Source organism: Bufo bufo, chromosome 2 (assembly GCF_905171765.1).
Source record: "Bufo bufo chromosome 2, aBufBuf1.1, whole genome shotgun sequence".
NCBI classification, from domain to species: Eukaryota; Metazoa; Chordata; class Amphibia; order Anura; family Bufonidae; genus Bufo; species Bufo bufo.
The window spans coordinates 419138356-419154049 of record NC_053390.1 but is presented as its reverse complement, the minus strand read 5'-3'; the positions used below and the strand labels follow the sequence as shown (position 1 = coordinate 419154049).

General features: G+C 44.8%; 2 protein-coding genes across 3 annotated transcripts in view; both read right to left on the bottom strand.

Moving 5' to 3' along the window:
• Positions 1 to 2539, bottom strand: part of FBXO10 (F-box protein 10) — an 81311-nt gene extending 78772 nt beyond the window's left edge. For both annotated transcript variants that reach the window (XM_040417351.1, XM_040417350.1), the window contains exon 1: positions 2410 to 2539. The gene's annotated coding sequence lies outside the window, so the exon portion shown is untranslated. The remainder of the gene's footprint in view (positions 1 to 2409) is intronic.
• A 10493-nt stretch (positions 2540 to 13032) lies between these two features.
• TOMM5 (translocase of outer mitochondrial membrane 5) lies at positions 13033 to 15299 on the bottom strand. Its single transcript, XM_040417349.1, has 2 exons — positions 15068 to 15299; positions 13033 to 13394 (listed from the first exon to the last, which is right to left on the bottom strand). Exons 1-2 carry the CDS (start codon positions 15186 to 15188, stop codon positions 13360 to 13362), a joined length of 156 nt encoding a protein of 51 aa, XP_040273283.1. The 5' UTR covers positions 15189 to 15299; the 3' UTR covers positions 13033 to 13359.
• Between the last annotated feature and the right edge of the window lie 395 nt (positions 15300 to 15694).

Sequence of the window (15694 nt, the reverse complement as noted above, 5' to 3'; positions counted from 1 at the left end):
AGAGGAGCTGGAAACTGTCCATGGAATACTGATGACACATGGAGGGCAAAGAACGGACACACGGACCAAACACAGATCCTTTACGGACATCTTCACGGATAAACCATTTATCATACTGTCACAGATGTGTAAAAGAAGCCAAAATCCCCAGTAGAAAAATAAAAAAAAGAGATTATACCACAAAAAACACAAATGCCTGGATTTTGATACTGATGACCTATCCTCAAGATCAGTATCTCATTGGTGGGGGTCCAGCAACTGGGACCCCCGTTGATCGACCGTTTGAGAAGGCACCGGTTCTCGTTGCTTACCAAGCACAGCGCCGGACATTGTATAGCTTATGTATCGCGCTCAGCCCCATTCACTTCTAGGAGACTGAATGTGATGTCACTGGCCTAGGGAAAGCTGTGAGAAGGACGCGACACTCACAGGCGCGCCGGTGCTTTCCCAAACAGCTGATCGGCGGGGTCCCGGGTGTCAGACCCCCACCGATCAGATACTGATGACCTATCCATTGGAGGATTGGACATCAATATTTAAATCTCGGAAAACCCCTTTAAAAAGTAGACAAAAGCTGACTAGAACCAGGAAATGTTAAGGATGGTACCAGGGGTGCACCTTGCCTTTCTGCTGCCTGAGGCGAAAACTGAAACGGCACACCTCCCCAATGCCAATTTCTTAACTTAACCCCTTTACCACAATGAAAGTGCTCATTGCCCTTCCGTTGCCCCCTCTTGCTCCTACCTGGGGCGATTGCCTCACCTGGCCCCATTGGCGGTGCACCCGTGGATGGCATACTTAGCATAGTAAATGTGGGCCATAGTGTCCATCAAGAATTTAAAGCATTCTCCATCAGTGCCCATATGTATGATGGGTTCTCCACACGGGACAGTATGGACTACTGTACACTGCCGTATCGGCTCTGCCATGTGCGTAAGCCCTCAGGCGGATATATATGTAATGATTATTGGTATTATTAAAGCGGTCACCAGGTAAATAAATTCCGTCTGGGAGTATTGGCGGTGCAGGATCCAGCAGGTAAGTACTTACCCGTTCTTTATTGCAGGTTAAATAGAATGAGTGACATTCCTAAAACGAATCCCTCACTTAGGAAAAATGGCCGTTTTTGTGTTCCGTATACAGAACCATTCATTGCATCGGTTCCGCAAAAAAACGGAATGTACGCCATATGCATTCCGTTTAAAGATAGAACATGTCCGATTATTGCCCGCAAATCACGTTCCGCGGCTCCATTCAAGTCAATGGGTCCGGAAAAAAAACAGAACACATACGGAATGTACTCCGTTTTTGCGGAACCATCTATTGAAAATTGTATGCCCAGCCCAATTTTTTCTATGTAATTACTGTATACTGTGTATGCCATACGGAAAAACAGAACGGAACCACTACTGGGGGGGTGGGGGGGGGGATGGAAAAAACGGATCCGGAAAGAAACGGCCGGTAAAGACTAGCGTTTTTCTTTTCCGGCGCTGAGTTCCGTCCTAGGGGCTCAAATCCGGAAAAGAACTGATCAGTTTTATCCTAATGCATTCTGAATGGAGAGTCCGTCCTTCAGGATGCATCAGGATGTCTTCAGTTCAGTCTTTTTGACTGATCAGGCTTTTCAGAAAAACGTAGCATGCAGTATTTTTACCTCCGGCCAAAAAGCCTGAACACTTTGACTGAACGCCGGATCCGGTCTTTTTCCCATTGACTTGCATTAACGCCGGATCTGGCGCTGTGTGTTCCGTCAAACCGGATCCGGCTTTTGCATGTTAAACCCGAAAAATGTGAAAAAAAAGTTAAAGTCCATAAATGGCGGATCCGTTTTTTCCAATGCATTTTTTCATTGTGATCAAAATCCTGATCAGGATTCAAATGTAATCCGTTTTCACAAGTTTTTCCGGATCCAGCGGGCAGTTCCGGTGTCGGAATTGAACGCCGGATTAAAACAACGCTAGTGTGAAATTACCCTAAAACATACGGTCGTGTGAACGAGCCCTTATAAGGCAGGTTTTCATGGGCTGATTATCTGGAAGGAACGTTTATAGAAATGCGCGTTCCTGATGATCGGTCCGTGTAAAGGTGAGGTGATCTGTGGGGCGGACACCAGGATAGGTGATCACCTTCTAGGTTCTGCTCCTAGAAGACAACCACTGCATGGAGACAGAATCTGAGGAGACTGCAGATTTCTCAGTCACAGCAAGCAGAGAGGACATGATGGACATACAACAGCTATAACAAGTACAGGGCAGCAGCAGTTCAGGCTCCACTCACACCAGCAGGCGGAAACGCTCGTGTGGTACCTCACCTCCAGCATCACACCATGAAGAGAGAAAACGCAGGACAAAGAAGCCGCACAGACCCCCCCTCCCCGCCTGCGGCACCGCCACCCAGACGTGAGCCTACCTGAGCCCGCCACCTCCAGCCGCCGCTAGAACCATAGAGTGGAGCTGGAGGAGCCCCTCCTGTTGTTTCCAGGGAACACCATAGAGACTGGAGAGAGCGGAGGAAAGAGTCGTGAAGACAGAGCCGGGAGGGAGCGCTGCGTGTGAACCATTACTCCATCCTGTGGTGGCCACAGAACTCGCACTGCCCGTCAGGGAGATTCTGCTGCTGGAGCTCAAGGGCGTTACACCATTCACAACCATTCCTGTCACATGAAGAGGCTTCATTCACACACAGCCATTGTTCTGTCAGCGTTTAGAAAGCACACACCATGTCCCAGAGTCTCATTAGTCTGGCTGTCTAGACTGCACTGGATGTCTCACTGGGTTCAGGGACAGACACTTCTTTTAGGGCTCATGCACACCACCCTATGGATTTTGCTGCGCATCGATGGTAACAATGCCTGTCCTTGTCCACAAAACGGACAAGGAGATGTGGACGTGGAATGCACACAGGTTTTTTTCTTTTTTAAGCCACGTTGAAGTGAATGGTTCCCCCATACGGACCTGTAAAAACAAAAACGGAACGGAAACAGAAAAAAAAAATACGTATATAGCCCTTAGGCTACAGTCACAAAAACAGCAATAAGGGCCCATGCACACGAACGTATTTTATGTTTTTTTTTTTTTTTTTGTGGGCCGTATGCGGAACCATTCATCAATGGGCGATAAAAAAAAAAACGGAAATGACTCAATGTTCATTCCATATCCGTATGTGTGTTCTACCAAAGAATAGAACATGTCCTAGACAAGGACAGGCGTTGTAACAATGGATCCGCAAAAAAACGGATGCAACATGGATATCATCCTTTGTTTTTTTGCGGATTCGTGTTTTGTGGACCGCAAAATACATATGGTCGTGTACATGAACCCTAAGGCCTCTTTCACACGGGTGTCGCGTGTGAGGGCCGGATAGGATGCGATTTTTCCTGCGAGTGGGGTAAGTTTTGTATTGCGTTGCGTACTTCATTTTTTCCCGCGCGAGTGCAATGCGTTTTGCACGCGCGTGAGAAAAAACTGAATGTGGTACCCAGACCCGGACTTCTTCACTGAAGTTTGGGATCGGTGTTCTGTAGATCTTTATCATTTTCCCTTATAACATGGTTATAAGAGAAAATAATAGCATTCTGAATACAGAATGTATAGTAAAATAGTGCTGGAGGGGTTAAAAAAATAAATGAATAAGTAAACTCACCTCATCCACTTGTCCGTGCTGCCCGGCTCGTCTTCTTTCTTCTTCTTTGCGGACCTGGGAGAAAAGGACCTTTGGTGACGTCACTGCGCTCATCACACATACTGTTTTTTTGACCGGACTGTTCAGGATACAAGAACGTGGTGTGCTGTGTTTTTGTGTCCTTTTTTTTGTAACGTATATGTCAAACGGAGGCATAAAGCATGATGTGTAGGGATCGACCGATATTGATTTTTTAGGGCCGATACCGATAATTTGTCAACTTTCAGGCCGATAGCCGATAATTTATACCGATATTCTGGGTATTTTTATTTTTGAGAAAAAAAAAATTTCCTACACAAATCTACTGAAAATTAATGTTTATTGTTAACGTGTATTATTATTTTATTTTTTTGTAAATCTTTTTCATTTATACTTAATTTTTTTTTTTAATTTTTTTTTTACTAACTTTTAGCCCCCTTAGGGACTAGAACCCTTGTCCTATTCACCCTGATAGAGCTCTATCAGGGTGAATAGGAGCTCACACTGTCCCTGCTGCACTGTGCTTTCTGCACACAGCAGCAAGGTTACTGACTATGGCAGCCAGGGCTTCAGTAGCGTCCTGGCTGCCATGGTAACCGATCGGAGCCTCAGGATTACACTGCTGGGGCTCCGATCGGAGGAGCAGGGGAGAGGGGATCCTGTGGCCACTGCCACCAATGATTAATACGGGGGGGTGGGGGGCGCACTGCGCCACCAATGATTAATACTGGGGGGCTTGGGGGGGGGGCGCACTGCGCCACCAATGAAGATACCTCTCTCATTCACATACAGGAGGCGGGAGCTGGCTGCAGAATCACATAGCCGGCTCCCGACCTCTATGAGCGGTAGCTGCGACTTGCAGCACCTAAGGGGTTAACTACCGCGGACCGCAGCTGCCGTTCATAGAGGTCGGGAGCCGGCTATGTGATTCTGCAGCCAGCTCCCGCCTCCTGTATATGAATTAATGAAAGACTCATCTTCATTGGTGGAGCGGTGGCCACAGCCCCTCCCCTTCTCTTGTCTTCTCCCCTCTCATTGGCGGCAGCAGCACAGGGGGAGGGAGACACGGCTTCCTTCTCCCCTGTGCTGCGGAGGGAACACATAGAGTGCTGTCAGCAGCGCGATCTGTGTTCCCAATATGTTATCGGTATATCGGCAAAATAGATGCCGATACCGATAACTGTCAAAATCCTCAATATCGGCCGATAATATCGGTAAAACCGATAATCGGTCGATCCCTAATGTGTACCCACCCTACCAGTTTACGACAGACTGTGTCTAGGTGCTCTTAGTAAATGTGGACCCGTGTGTTTCGGTAGCATTTTATGAGGTCATGTTTACACATCCAGATAAGCAGCAGATTTCAGCGTGTAAAACACGACACCTTAGTACTCTTCAGAAACACTCTCTTTTTGAAGCGCATGCGTTTTCAGTGGGAATATTTTTAGGGTACTTTCACACTAGCGGCAGTGGACTCCAGCAGGTGAACAGCCTGTCGGATCCGTCCTGCCGCTAGTTAACGTGTGCCCCCGGACTGCCGCTCCATTGACTATAATGGGGGCGGAGTTCTGGCAGCAGCACATGCCAAGAGGCAGCCAGACTAAGGCCCCTTGCAGACGAGCGTGTCCGGATGCGTTGCGTCTGCGATCAGGGAAAATCGTGCGAGTAGGTACGCAATTGCAGTCAGTTTTGACTGCGATTGCGTACCGATGTTCAGATTTTATCGGGCAGGTGAAATGCGTTTTGCACGCGCGTGATAGAAAACTGACTGTGGTACCCAGGCCCAAACCCGGACTTCTCCACAGAAGTTCGGGCTTGGGATCGGTGTTCTGTAGATTTTATTATTTCCCCTTATAACATGGTTATAAGGGAAAATAATAGCATTCTGAATACAGAATGCTTACTAAAAAGATCCTTCTATCTTCATTTAGCAGGACCTGCGCTGACGTCACCGCGCTCACCACGTGGTCCTTTGGCAGGTCCTGAAAGAAGACGATGCCGGCTGCGCGAACAACAGGATGAGGTGAGTTAATTTTTTTAACCCCTAAAGCCACATTTTAGTAAGCATTCTGTATTAAGAATGCAATTATTTTCCCTTATAACCATGTTATAAGGGAAAATAATACAGTAAATTGACTTTAATCAGTTTACTAACATCATCTCCTAGCAACCGTGCGTGGAAATCGCACCGCATCCGAACTTGCTTGTGGATGCTTGTGATTTTCACGCAGCCCCATTCATTTCTATGGGGCCTGCGTTACGTGAAAACTGCAGACTATAGAACATGAAGCGATTTTCACGCAACGCACAAGTGATGCATGAAAAACACCGCTCATGTGCACAGCCCCATTGAAGTGAATGGGTTCGGATTCAGTACGGGTGCAATGCGTTCACCTCACACATTGCATCCGCGCGGAATTCTCGCCTGTGTGAAAGGGGCCTTAGAGGTCTGATCCCCCCTGCAATGCATTACAATACATTGTGCATTTTGATACACTGACAGTGTGCCTATGAGACCCAGCCTGGGTGGTGGGTCTCATAGGCTTCAGTAGCTGTGTGGCAGGGACCCGATGGGTTTGGAGAGGGAGCCCCCTCCCTCCGCAAACGCTGCAATCATTTTGCTCCCTGCCTTCCCGAAGCCATAACCTTTTTACTTTTCTGTTTACATAGACGTATGAGGGCTTGTTTTTTGTGGGACAAGTTGTACTTTCTAACGGCACAATTTAATATTGCATATTATGTAATGTGAAGCTAGAAAAAAAAATCTAAATGGGCTGGAATTGAGAAAAAAAAACAATTCCGCCCCAGTTTCATTTTTATGGTTTTCCATATGCCGTAAAACTGACATGTTACCTTTATTCTCTGGATCAGTACAATTGCAGTGATACATTTTATAGTTCTTATGTTTTCATTGTAAAAAAAAAATAAAGATTTGGAGAAAATACATTTTATCTATGTATCGTCATACTCTGACTCCCATAACATTTTTATATTTACATCTACGGAGTTGTGTAAAGGCAAATTTTTTGGTGTGGCGATCTGTAGTTTTTATGGAAGTGTGCATGACTGTTTGATCACTTTTTATAAAAAAAATTTGGGAGGGGAATCTGCAATTTAGATTTTTTTTCCATTACAGTTCAATGTACAGAATAAGGGTCCATTCACACGTCCGTAAGTGTTTTGCGGATCCGCAAAACACGGACACCTGCAATGTGCGATCCGCAATTTGCGGACCGCACATCACAGACACTATAATAGAAAATGCCTTTTCTGATCCACAATTGCGGACAAGAATAGGACATGTTCTATTTTTTTCAGGAACGGAATTGCGGATCCCGAAAAAACGGATGTGGATCCCGAAAATGCGGATCCCGAAAATGCGGATTTGCATCTGTTCCAGCCCCATTGAAAGTGAATAGGTCCGCAAATTGCGGAACGAATGCGGACCCAAACTACGGACGTGTGAATGGACCCTAAGGCCTCTTTTACACTACGTATGGCTATTTCAGTGTTTTGCGGTCCGTTTTTCACGGATCCGTTCCGTTTTTCCGTATGGCATATACAGTATACAGTAATTACATAGAACAAATTGGGCTGGGCATAACATTTTCAATAGATGGTCCTGCAAAAAAACAGAACGGATACGGAAGACATACGGATGCATTTCCGTATGCATTCCGTTTTTTTTTGCGGACCCGTTTACTTTAATGGAGCCAGGGAACGTGATTTGCGGCCAAATATAGGACATGTTCTATCTTTGCACGGAACGGAGATACGGAAACAGAAGGCATACGGAGTACATTCCGTTTTTTTTGCGGACCCATCGAAATGAATGGTTCCATATACGGAACGCAAAAAACAGCTCGCAAAACGGAAAAAAAACCTGGTAGTGTGAAAGAGGCCTAAATAAGTTGATGTTTTAATAGCAAGGGTGTTTTAGGGTGCAGTGATGCCTCTAATATTCTAATATTTATTTTTTTATTGTTTATTTTTAATATAGAGAAAGGAAGGTGAGTTAAATTTTTATTCAATATTTTTTTTTTTTTTACTTTTTTCTTCCCTAGCGGACTTTAAAGGGCACCTGTCAGTAGATTTGTACCTATGAAACTGACCTGTTACATGTGCACTTGGCAGCTGAAGACATCTGTCTTGGTCCCATGTTCATAGGTCCCGCATGGCTGAGAAAAATGTTTAAATTTATGTAAATGATTAGAGATGAGTGAATCGACTTCGGATGAAACTTGGGACCGAACCTTTTTTACAGTAGAAATTTATTTTCTGAAGTTATTATGCGAAGTCTCGTGAGACTTCGCGAACTAATAACTTCGGCTCATAGGAGCCAATACATTCTAATACTGTATGGATCGCTCGCTCCATACTGTATTCAAACAAAGTTTTATGTGAATTGATTTTGGATGTTTCATCCGAAGTCAATTCGCTCATCCCTACTTGACACATTCCGTTTGGATACCCGCAGTGTGCATTGAACTTCCGTACAATAATAGAACAGTCCCAGCCTTGTCCTTATCCCTATCCTTGTTCTATTTTTTTGCAGATGCCACGGAACGGACATAAGGATGCGGAGAGCACACAGAAGGCTATCCACATCTTTTGCAGCCCCATTGAAGCGAATGGGTCCACATCCGACCTGGAAAAAAAATGCGGATCGGATGCGGACTAAAACAACAGTCGTGTGCATGAGCCCTAAGAAACATATCCTGGATAGGATAGCACTCAAAAAAATGAATACATACTTAACCCAACTGATCAGAATAAAAATGAACCATTGAACTTGCAAACTTGTTATAGAGACATGTAGGGTGATTTAACTGGTGTAAAGTAGAACTGGCTTAGTTGCCCATAGTAACCAACCAGATTTCACCTTTCATTTTGGACAGCTCCTATGGAAAATGAAATGAGGAATCTGATTGGTTGCTATTGGCAACTAAGCCAGTTCTACTTTACACCAGTTTGATAAATGACCCCCCACGGTATTTGTCTATGCAAAATGGGATATGCTTTGGCTGCGCAAAGATGCTTTTTGGAGGCCAATGCTACTATGAAACTATGTATTTATTAATTTCCATTATTTAAAAAATATATATATTGCAAAAGTTTGTTAAAGGAGTTCTCCAAAATCAAGCAGGAAGCTGTGTGAAATAGAAAAAAACCTTACCTTTAAAATGTCCAGCAAACTTTACACCGCCTCTCCAATCGCCAGTAGTGGTCATGTGCTGTTCATCGTTCATGTGACACTGCAGCCAATCGCTGGCCTCAGTGGTGATATGCCATTGATACACACATGATCGCTGAATCCAGTGCATGGCTACAGTGGTCACATGAAGTATGAACCTGACGTCATGACTACAGTGGGAATTAGAGTGGCAGCGCAGGAGCGGTGGGACAGTTTAAAGGTAAATTTATATACAGCCCCTGTTCCCTGCCAAATGTTAATAAGCCTTGAAGAAACTCTGTAGTGTGCCTTCATAAGGGGGAGGAAAATTTGCCAGAAAACATAAGGTGTGGATTTTGTTCAAGATTTCATCCCCCATTGAAATGAATGGAGATATTCAGCTTTAGAAAAGCCAAAGCACATCATTTTTTACACCACAGAATATTATTCTGCAGCAGAGCACAGGGCAGGGATTGGTACTTTTCAACCCCCTAGAATAACGTGGGGGAAGTGTTTATGCTGCGTATTTTCTGGCAGATTTGTCCGCCATGTGTGAAGGAGCCCATAAGAAACTTTAGGACAGTAGATTATTGCTAGAGAGATGTTGGAGTTAAAAAAAAAAAAAAAAAAAAGTATCTTTAAAAGGGTTATCCTCTGGATAGGTCATCAGCGAGCTTTGGGTGTAACATCCAAAGTCGCTTCTTTCAAAACTTCGGATTAATACTGTACAGAGATACGTCTCCGTACAGTATTAGAATGTATGGGCTCCAATGAGCCGAAGTGCATTATTGACGAAGTCATGTGTGCCTTATTTGAATAACTTCAGCAATTGATTTTTAAAGTGGAAAACCACTTTATAACTTGAAACCGAACTCTGTGGGCACCTGCACCCTGGAAAAAGTCTATGGCGTACCAATATGCCTTAGACTTTTCCTGCCAATCATCAGCGCAGGGCGCACCATGAACAGCACAGGCAGTGCACTGAATGCAGGCAGGCTATTATAGCTAAATGATAAATAAGTGGGTTTTGGGTTGCAGTTTGGGCAATCGGCCTCTAAACGGTTCACCACCACTGCCTTAGCTCAATAGTCATGGCTGATTTACACTGAACAATTGTTGGGCAGGGACGAACATTACTACGAACACTCGTTCCTGATTATCGGCCCGTTTAAATGTGCTGCTGATCATTCAATGCGCTAACAACACCCAGTTGCCATACAGTGGAGGTGTAAATAAAGGTCTTCACCTCCACTGACAGACAGGCAGTTATCGGGAAGGAACGGTCCCTCCCTGATAATTGCCTGCTCGTTCAGAGCATCTAAATGTGCTTTCAGGCAATTATTGGGAATGTTTAGTTCATACCTGCAAGTGCATCTGTCCACACAACGGAGCTCTCTTCTGTACACACCCTTTATTTCAGATCTGGCAGGGAATAGCGTGCCTTATTGCTTTTCTTTCTGGCATTGCCGGAAGCTTGTAAGGCTCCATCCGGCCCCATTAACTATAATGGGGACCAGCAGAGATCAGGCTGCATTCCAGCAAATATGCTGCCTGCAGCAGTTTTCTTCCAGCCCATTCTCAACATATTTCCTGGAATGTAGCCGGATCTCCACCAGTCCCCATTATAGTTAAAGGGGTTTTCCGAGGTTGGAAATGGCCCCCCATACGCCTGGGCCCCTCACACTGATTCTACTTACCTGGCTCCCTGCACGGCTGCAGCTGCTTCTTCCCGTGCGCGGATGAAAACATCCGCTGTAGGGGGAAGGCAGCCAATGGCAGTCGGTAACAGGGACGAGCCTCCCTAGCGTCACCGCCTGCCATTGGCTGCTCCCACCTGACAACAGATGTTTTCATCCGCGCATGGGAAGAAGCTGCGGCCATGCAGGGACCAGGAACGGCACAGGGAGCCAGGTAAGTAGAATCAGTGTGAGGGGCTTGGATAACCGCTTTAATAGGGCTGGACAGAACCTTACATGCTTCCGGCAATGGCAGAATTCAGAGCGATATGGCAAGCTTTTCCCTGTCGGATCGCAAGCACTAGTGTGAAACTAGCCTAATCTGTGTGATCAGGGGAAACCAGACTCAAAGTCTCATCCGTAGCAACATGGAAGTGACGGCTTCCTTTAAAATAATCATTTATGAAGGTAGCTGTAATTTGTAATGTATTTCTTTTACCTTTATTGCTCTCATCTTCCATTCTGGGCTGTGGTCACATGACCATGTCCATGCAGCTCTTTCTTATTTTTCTGTTTTACTACTTTTGCATAATAAAGTCTATTTAAAAAAAAAAAAATTTAACTTTATTTAATTTTTTGAATCGCAGCATCAACATCCATAACTTTATTTTTCTTTCTACGGAGCTGTGTGAGGGCTTGATTTTTGCAGACTACTTGTAGTATTTTTTATTGGTATCATTTAGGGGTACATAACACTTTTCGATCACTTTTGATTCCGTTTTTTTGTGGTGAATAAGCAAAAAGCAGCAATTATGGCATGTTTTTTAATACAGCGTTCACCATATGGGATAAAGTATGTTAAGGCTACATGCACAGGACCGTATGTGTTTTGCATTCTACCCAAAAAAATAATAATGGACACCACCCGTATGTCATCCTTTTTTTTTTTTTTTTTGCAGATCCATTGTAACAATGCCTATCCTTGTCCGCAAAACAAACAATAGGAGATGTTCTATTTTTTTTGCGGGGCTACGGAACGGAGTAACGCACACAGAGTGCTGTCCGCATCTTTTGCAGCCCCATTGAAGTGAATGGGTCCACACCCGAGCTGCAAAAAATGCAGCTCGGATGAGGAACCAAACCATGTTAGTGTGCATGTAGGCTAATTGCGTAGTGCAAGTCGTTATAGATATGGCAGGGATTTTATTTTTGCAATTTTCTCCATTGAACATTGTTTTTTCAATGAAAGAGGTCTTTCTTTTTACTTGGAACTTTTTTTAACCATTTAATAGTCCCACAAGGGGACTATAATGGGCAATCTTTGGATCGCTTCTAAAATACATTGCACTGTTCCTATAGTGCATTGTATTTTAATGTCTGCTATTTTGACTAGGGATCGACAGATTATTGGAAGTACCGGTATTATCGGCCGATATTCAGGATTTTGTACATTATCGGTATCTAACCTTGACGATATACCGATAATGCGTATAAAGCGAATACTAGTGAGTGCTTCCATTATGGAAGCGCGCACTAGTATGCATCGGGAGCAGGAAATAAGCGCAGCAAGCGCTTCCGATAATCACCCTCCCTGGTCTTCTTTGATGGGGCCCGCGCTGCACTGTCCTGACCCCGTACAGCGTCAGGACGTAGTGCGCGCACTATGACCTGACGCTGCACGTTGTCAGGTGACAGTGCAGCGCGGGCCGGAGAAGACAGGGGAGCGAGACGCCGGACCCAGAGATGAAGAGGAGCCGCAGCACAGAAGAAGTTAGGAGTTTTTTATTTTATTCATCTGAGGTCTGATAGGGGTTAATAAAGGGCTAATAGGGGTTAATAAAAGGGCTGATTTGAGGTCCGATAGGGGTTAATAAAGTCAGTGAGGATGGGGGATGGTGTGGAAATTGGCATTTGGCACTAGTATATTATAAATATAAATTGACTACCAACTAAGGCCTTTATTTTATAATTTACATTTATAATATACTAGTGCCAAATGCAAATTTCCACCACCTCAGTGACTACCAACTAATATAATATATATCATGAGATATAAAATATCAGCTATCAGCCTGAAAGTTCACAGATTATCGGTATCGGCTCAAAAAAAAAAAAAAAAAAATCTATATTGGTCAATCCCTAATTTGACCTGGCAGCTGCACCAGCCTACTGGGAAACACTGGAGGCAGCCTGGGGCTTACACTAGGCCCTGGCCTGCCTGTACTGGCATAGAGATGCTGGAATCTCAATTGCGGGATGCCAATGGGCATCCACTCCTTCTGTACCTGCTTACATGTCGCAGACGCCATTGTTCGTGACATGAAAGGGGTTAAACAGCCCGGATCGGCACTCCTGGCCATTAGAGCAGGAGCGCGGCTAACATTTTACAGCCAAGCCCCTGCTTTATGCTGCACCGGAGACCCTTTTTTATGGTAGCCCAGCCTAAGGCCCCTTAGTGATTGCCATTAAAAGGCATATTGGTGGTCACTAAGGGGTTCAGAACATACCTTACAGCAATCAAAGAAAACATTTCTTCTTTATTAAAAAAAAAAAGTCATAGAAAGGCCTCTGCATAGGTCCATACGCTACAATTACATACAATATCAGGGGAGCAATGGCACTACAACCAACAGTCTTTCATTACTTGTAATATCCCAACCATGGTGACCTCCGGGCCAAATACAGTGCATCTCCATATCCTGCACTATAGAAAAAAATAATTCTCTTGAAAGCATACTGGTGCTCAGACTGTGTAAAAGGTGCTCAGTCCATAGGTTGAAAGATGATAAATCGGTTCAGAGCATGTTATCTGTAGGTTACAGCAGCAGGGAATGGTCATCAGTCATCTCATCAAATACTGTCCAATTTCTTCAGGATAAAAGGTGCTGTCAAAAGAGGAGGTAAATATTAGCAATAGCTTCATGAGCCGTAGATCTGAAGTGGTTCTCAGCCACACATTGTAGACATAAATACCGAATACTCCTAGAGCCAAGCACTCTGCATAGCTAGACTCCACTTGCTAACAATATATAGGGCTCAGTGACTAAAGAACTGTCCATCTTACCCTCAGAACCAGCACAACACTTGTCCGCTATGTAAACTCCTTGCCGTTTGTTCATGGCTGCAAAGGGCTTTTTCATACTGATGACCTATCCTTATAGGGTGCAGGGAGTCAGACCCCCATCAATTAGATATCGATGACCTATGCTGAGGATAACAAAGTCTTGGACAACTCCTTTAAGGCTACGTTCACTTCTCTAATTAGGAGATCAGGTGCAAATGCCGGCTGAACAAAAGAAAAGTTGCTTGCAGCGGTATTTGTCCGCCCATAACATGGTATTTATGCTGGAAATAGGCTAGTTCATTGCAGTCAATGGGGATCCGGCAGGCTGCTCTGTGCTGGAAAAGCCTGCCGGATCTCCTAAACGGAGATGTGAAAGTGGCCTAACAAACATTACTTATGGAGTTCTTTGTGAGATACAGCACCTACCCTCCAGAGGCATGGTGGACGTACATGACTGCATCAACTAAGTGTTTTATAGTTTGTTCTCAGCCCTATGGCCCAATCTGCACTAATAAAGAGGCTTCCTCGTAGCACATGCACACCTGCATAGATTTATGTTTTGCCAATACTAGAATACACTACCATATTAAACCTCTTTACTGGCACTCATTGCTTTTCCTCTGATAGTAAACAGGACATGTGCTTATAATGTATTTATTACATACATACGCTTTAACCTTAAGGCATTAGCAGAAAAGGTTACTTGCATCAGCACGAGATCCCACTGGTTGGGGGTGAAGGGGGGTAAATATGCAGGATGATGATGCAGTAGTAGTGGGGGCAACAGAACTCACTTGTCCATGCAGGGGTTGTCCAGTTTCAGCAGGAAACCAGAGAATCCTGTGACAATCTCCACCGGGCCTTGCTTACCTTCCCTGCAGTGCTGACGCTAGATAAGCAAAGCCCAGAGAGAACCACAGAGCTGGATCTACTAGGTGAAGAGGGATGCATTTTGTGTACATGTACCCCCTGAAATGTACAGTGTCGCGGAATATGATGGAGCTGTATATATAAAGATTTTTTTTACTTCATCACATCTTGTGAAACTGGATAACTCTTTAAGGGATTGTCCAAATATGACAACTTACCCCCTATCCACAGGAGAGGGGTAAGTGGATGGCGGGGATCTGACTGCGAGAACAGGGCCTGTTCTCCCAGTCTGAATGAAGTGGCAGACACACAGTTGTGTCCACCTCTATGGGACTGCCAGAGATCACCAGAGCAGCAGCATAGAGCTGAGTGGAGCGTGCTAATATAAAGAGGATAGACGGATATAAGAAAGATACATAGATATGAGACAGATGATAGACGGATATAAGAAAGATACATAGATATGAGACAGATGATAGACGGATATAAGAAAGATACATAGATATGAGACAGATGATAGACAGACACATACATAGATAGGAGACAGGTGATAGATAGTTGATAGACCGATAGATGGAAAGAGAGATAGTCCAGGGCATTGCAGGACGCATGTCTGTCACTTACTGATCCTCAGTACGGCCACATAGAGGAGGAAGTTCCGCACTGAGGTGACGACATCCCGCCGCATCTTGGCTCGCATCTCCTCTGGATCAGCTTTTGGCCCCAGACCTTCCAGCCGGAACATGATTACACTGCGGAAAGCTTCTCTCCACGAGTGCCGAACTCCTCAGGCACAGCGCTGCAGTGCTTGGAGGTCACCATCAACGAGAGACTCCGCCCTAAAAGGACGTAATAAGGAAGCCGCCGAGAGACAATTCCTCTGGCGCTTCCTGGTGACGTCATCGCGTACAAGCGAGTGACGCGTTCTACAGGCTGGGCGAGGCATGCGTACTGAGTAAAGTCAGTCAGTGCCAGGCGCTTTCAAGAGCAGGGCGGCACTATATGGTGGTGTGGAGGAGCACTAGTATTCTGAGTGGTGGTGTCCAGAAGCAGCAATGCTCTATGTGGTTTTCTTTTTAAAGCAAGGGCAGACTGACTAGTCAGGCAATGCATTAGAGAGAATATACCAAAGGGCCATAGTTTGGTGTTAGATATGATGGACGCAATGTGTGCGAGCCAATATATATATATATAGTCTAAAAATTATAAAACATTAGCATCCCCCCAGTAAAGGGGGTGCAACACATGCTA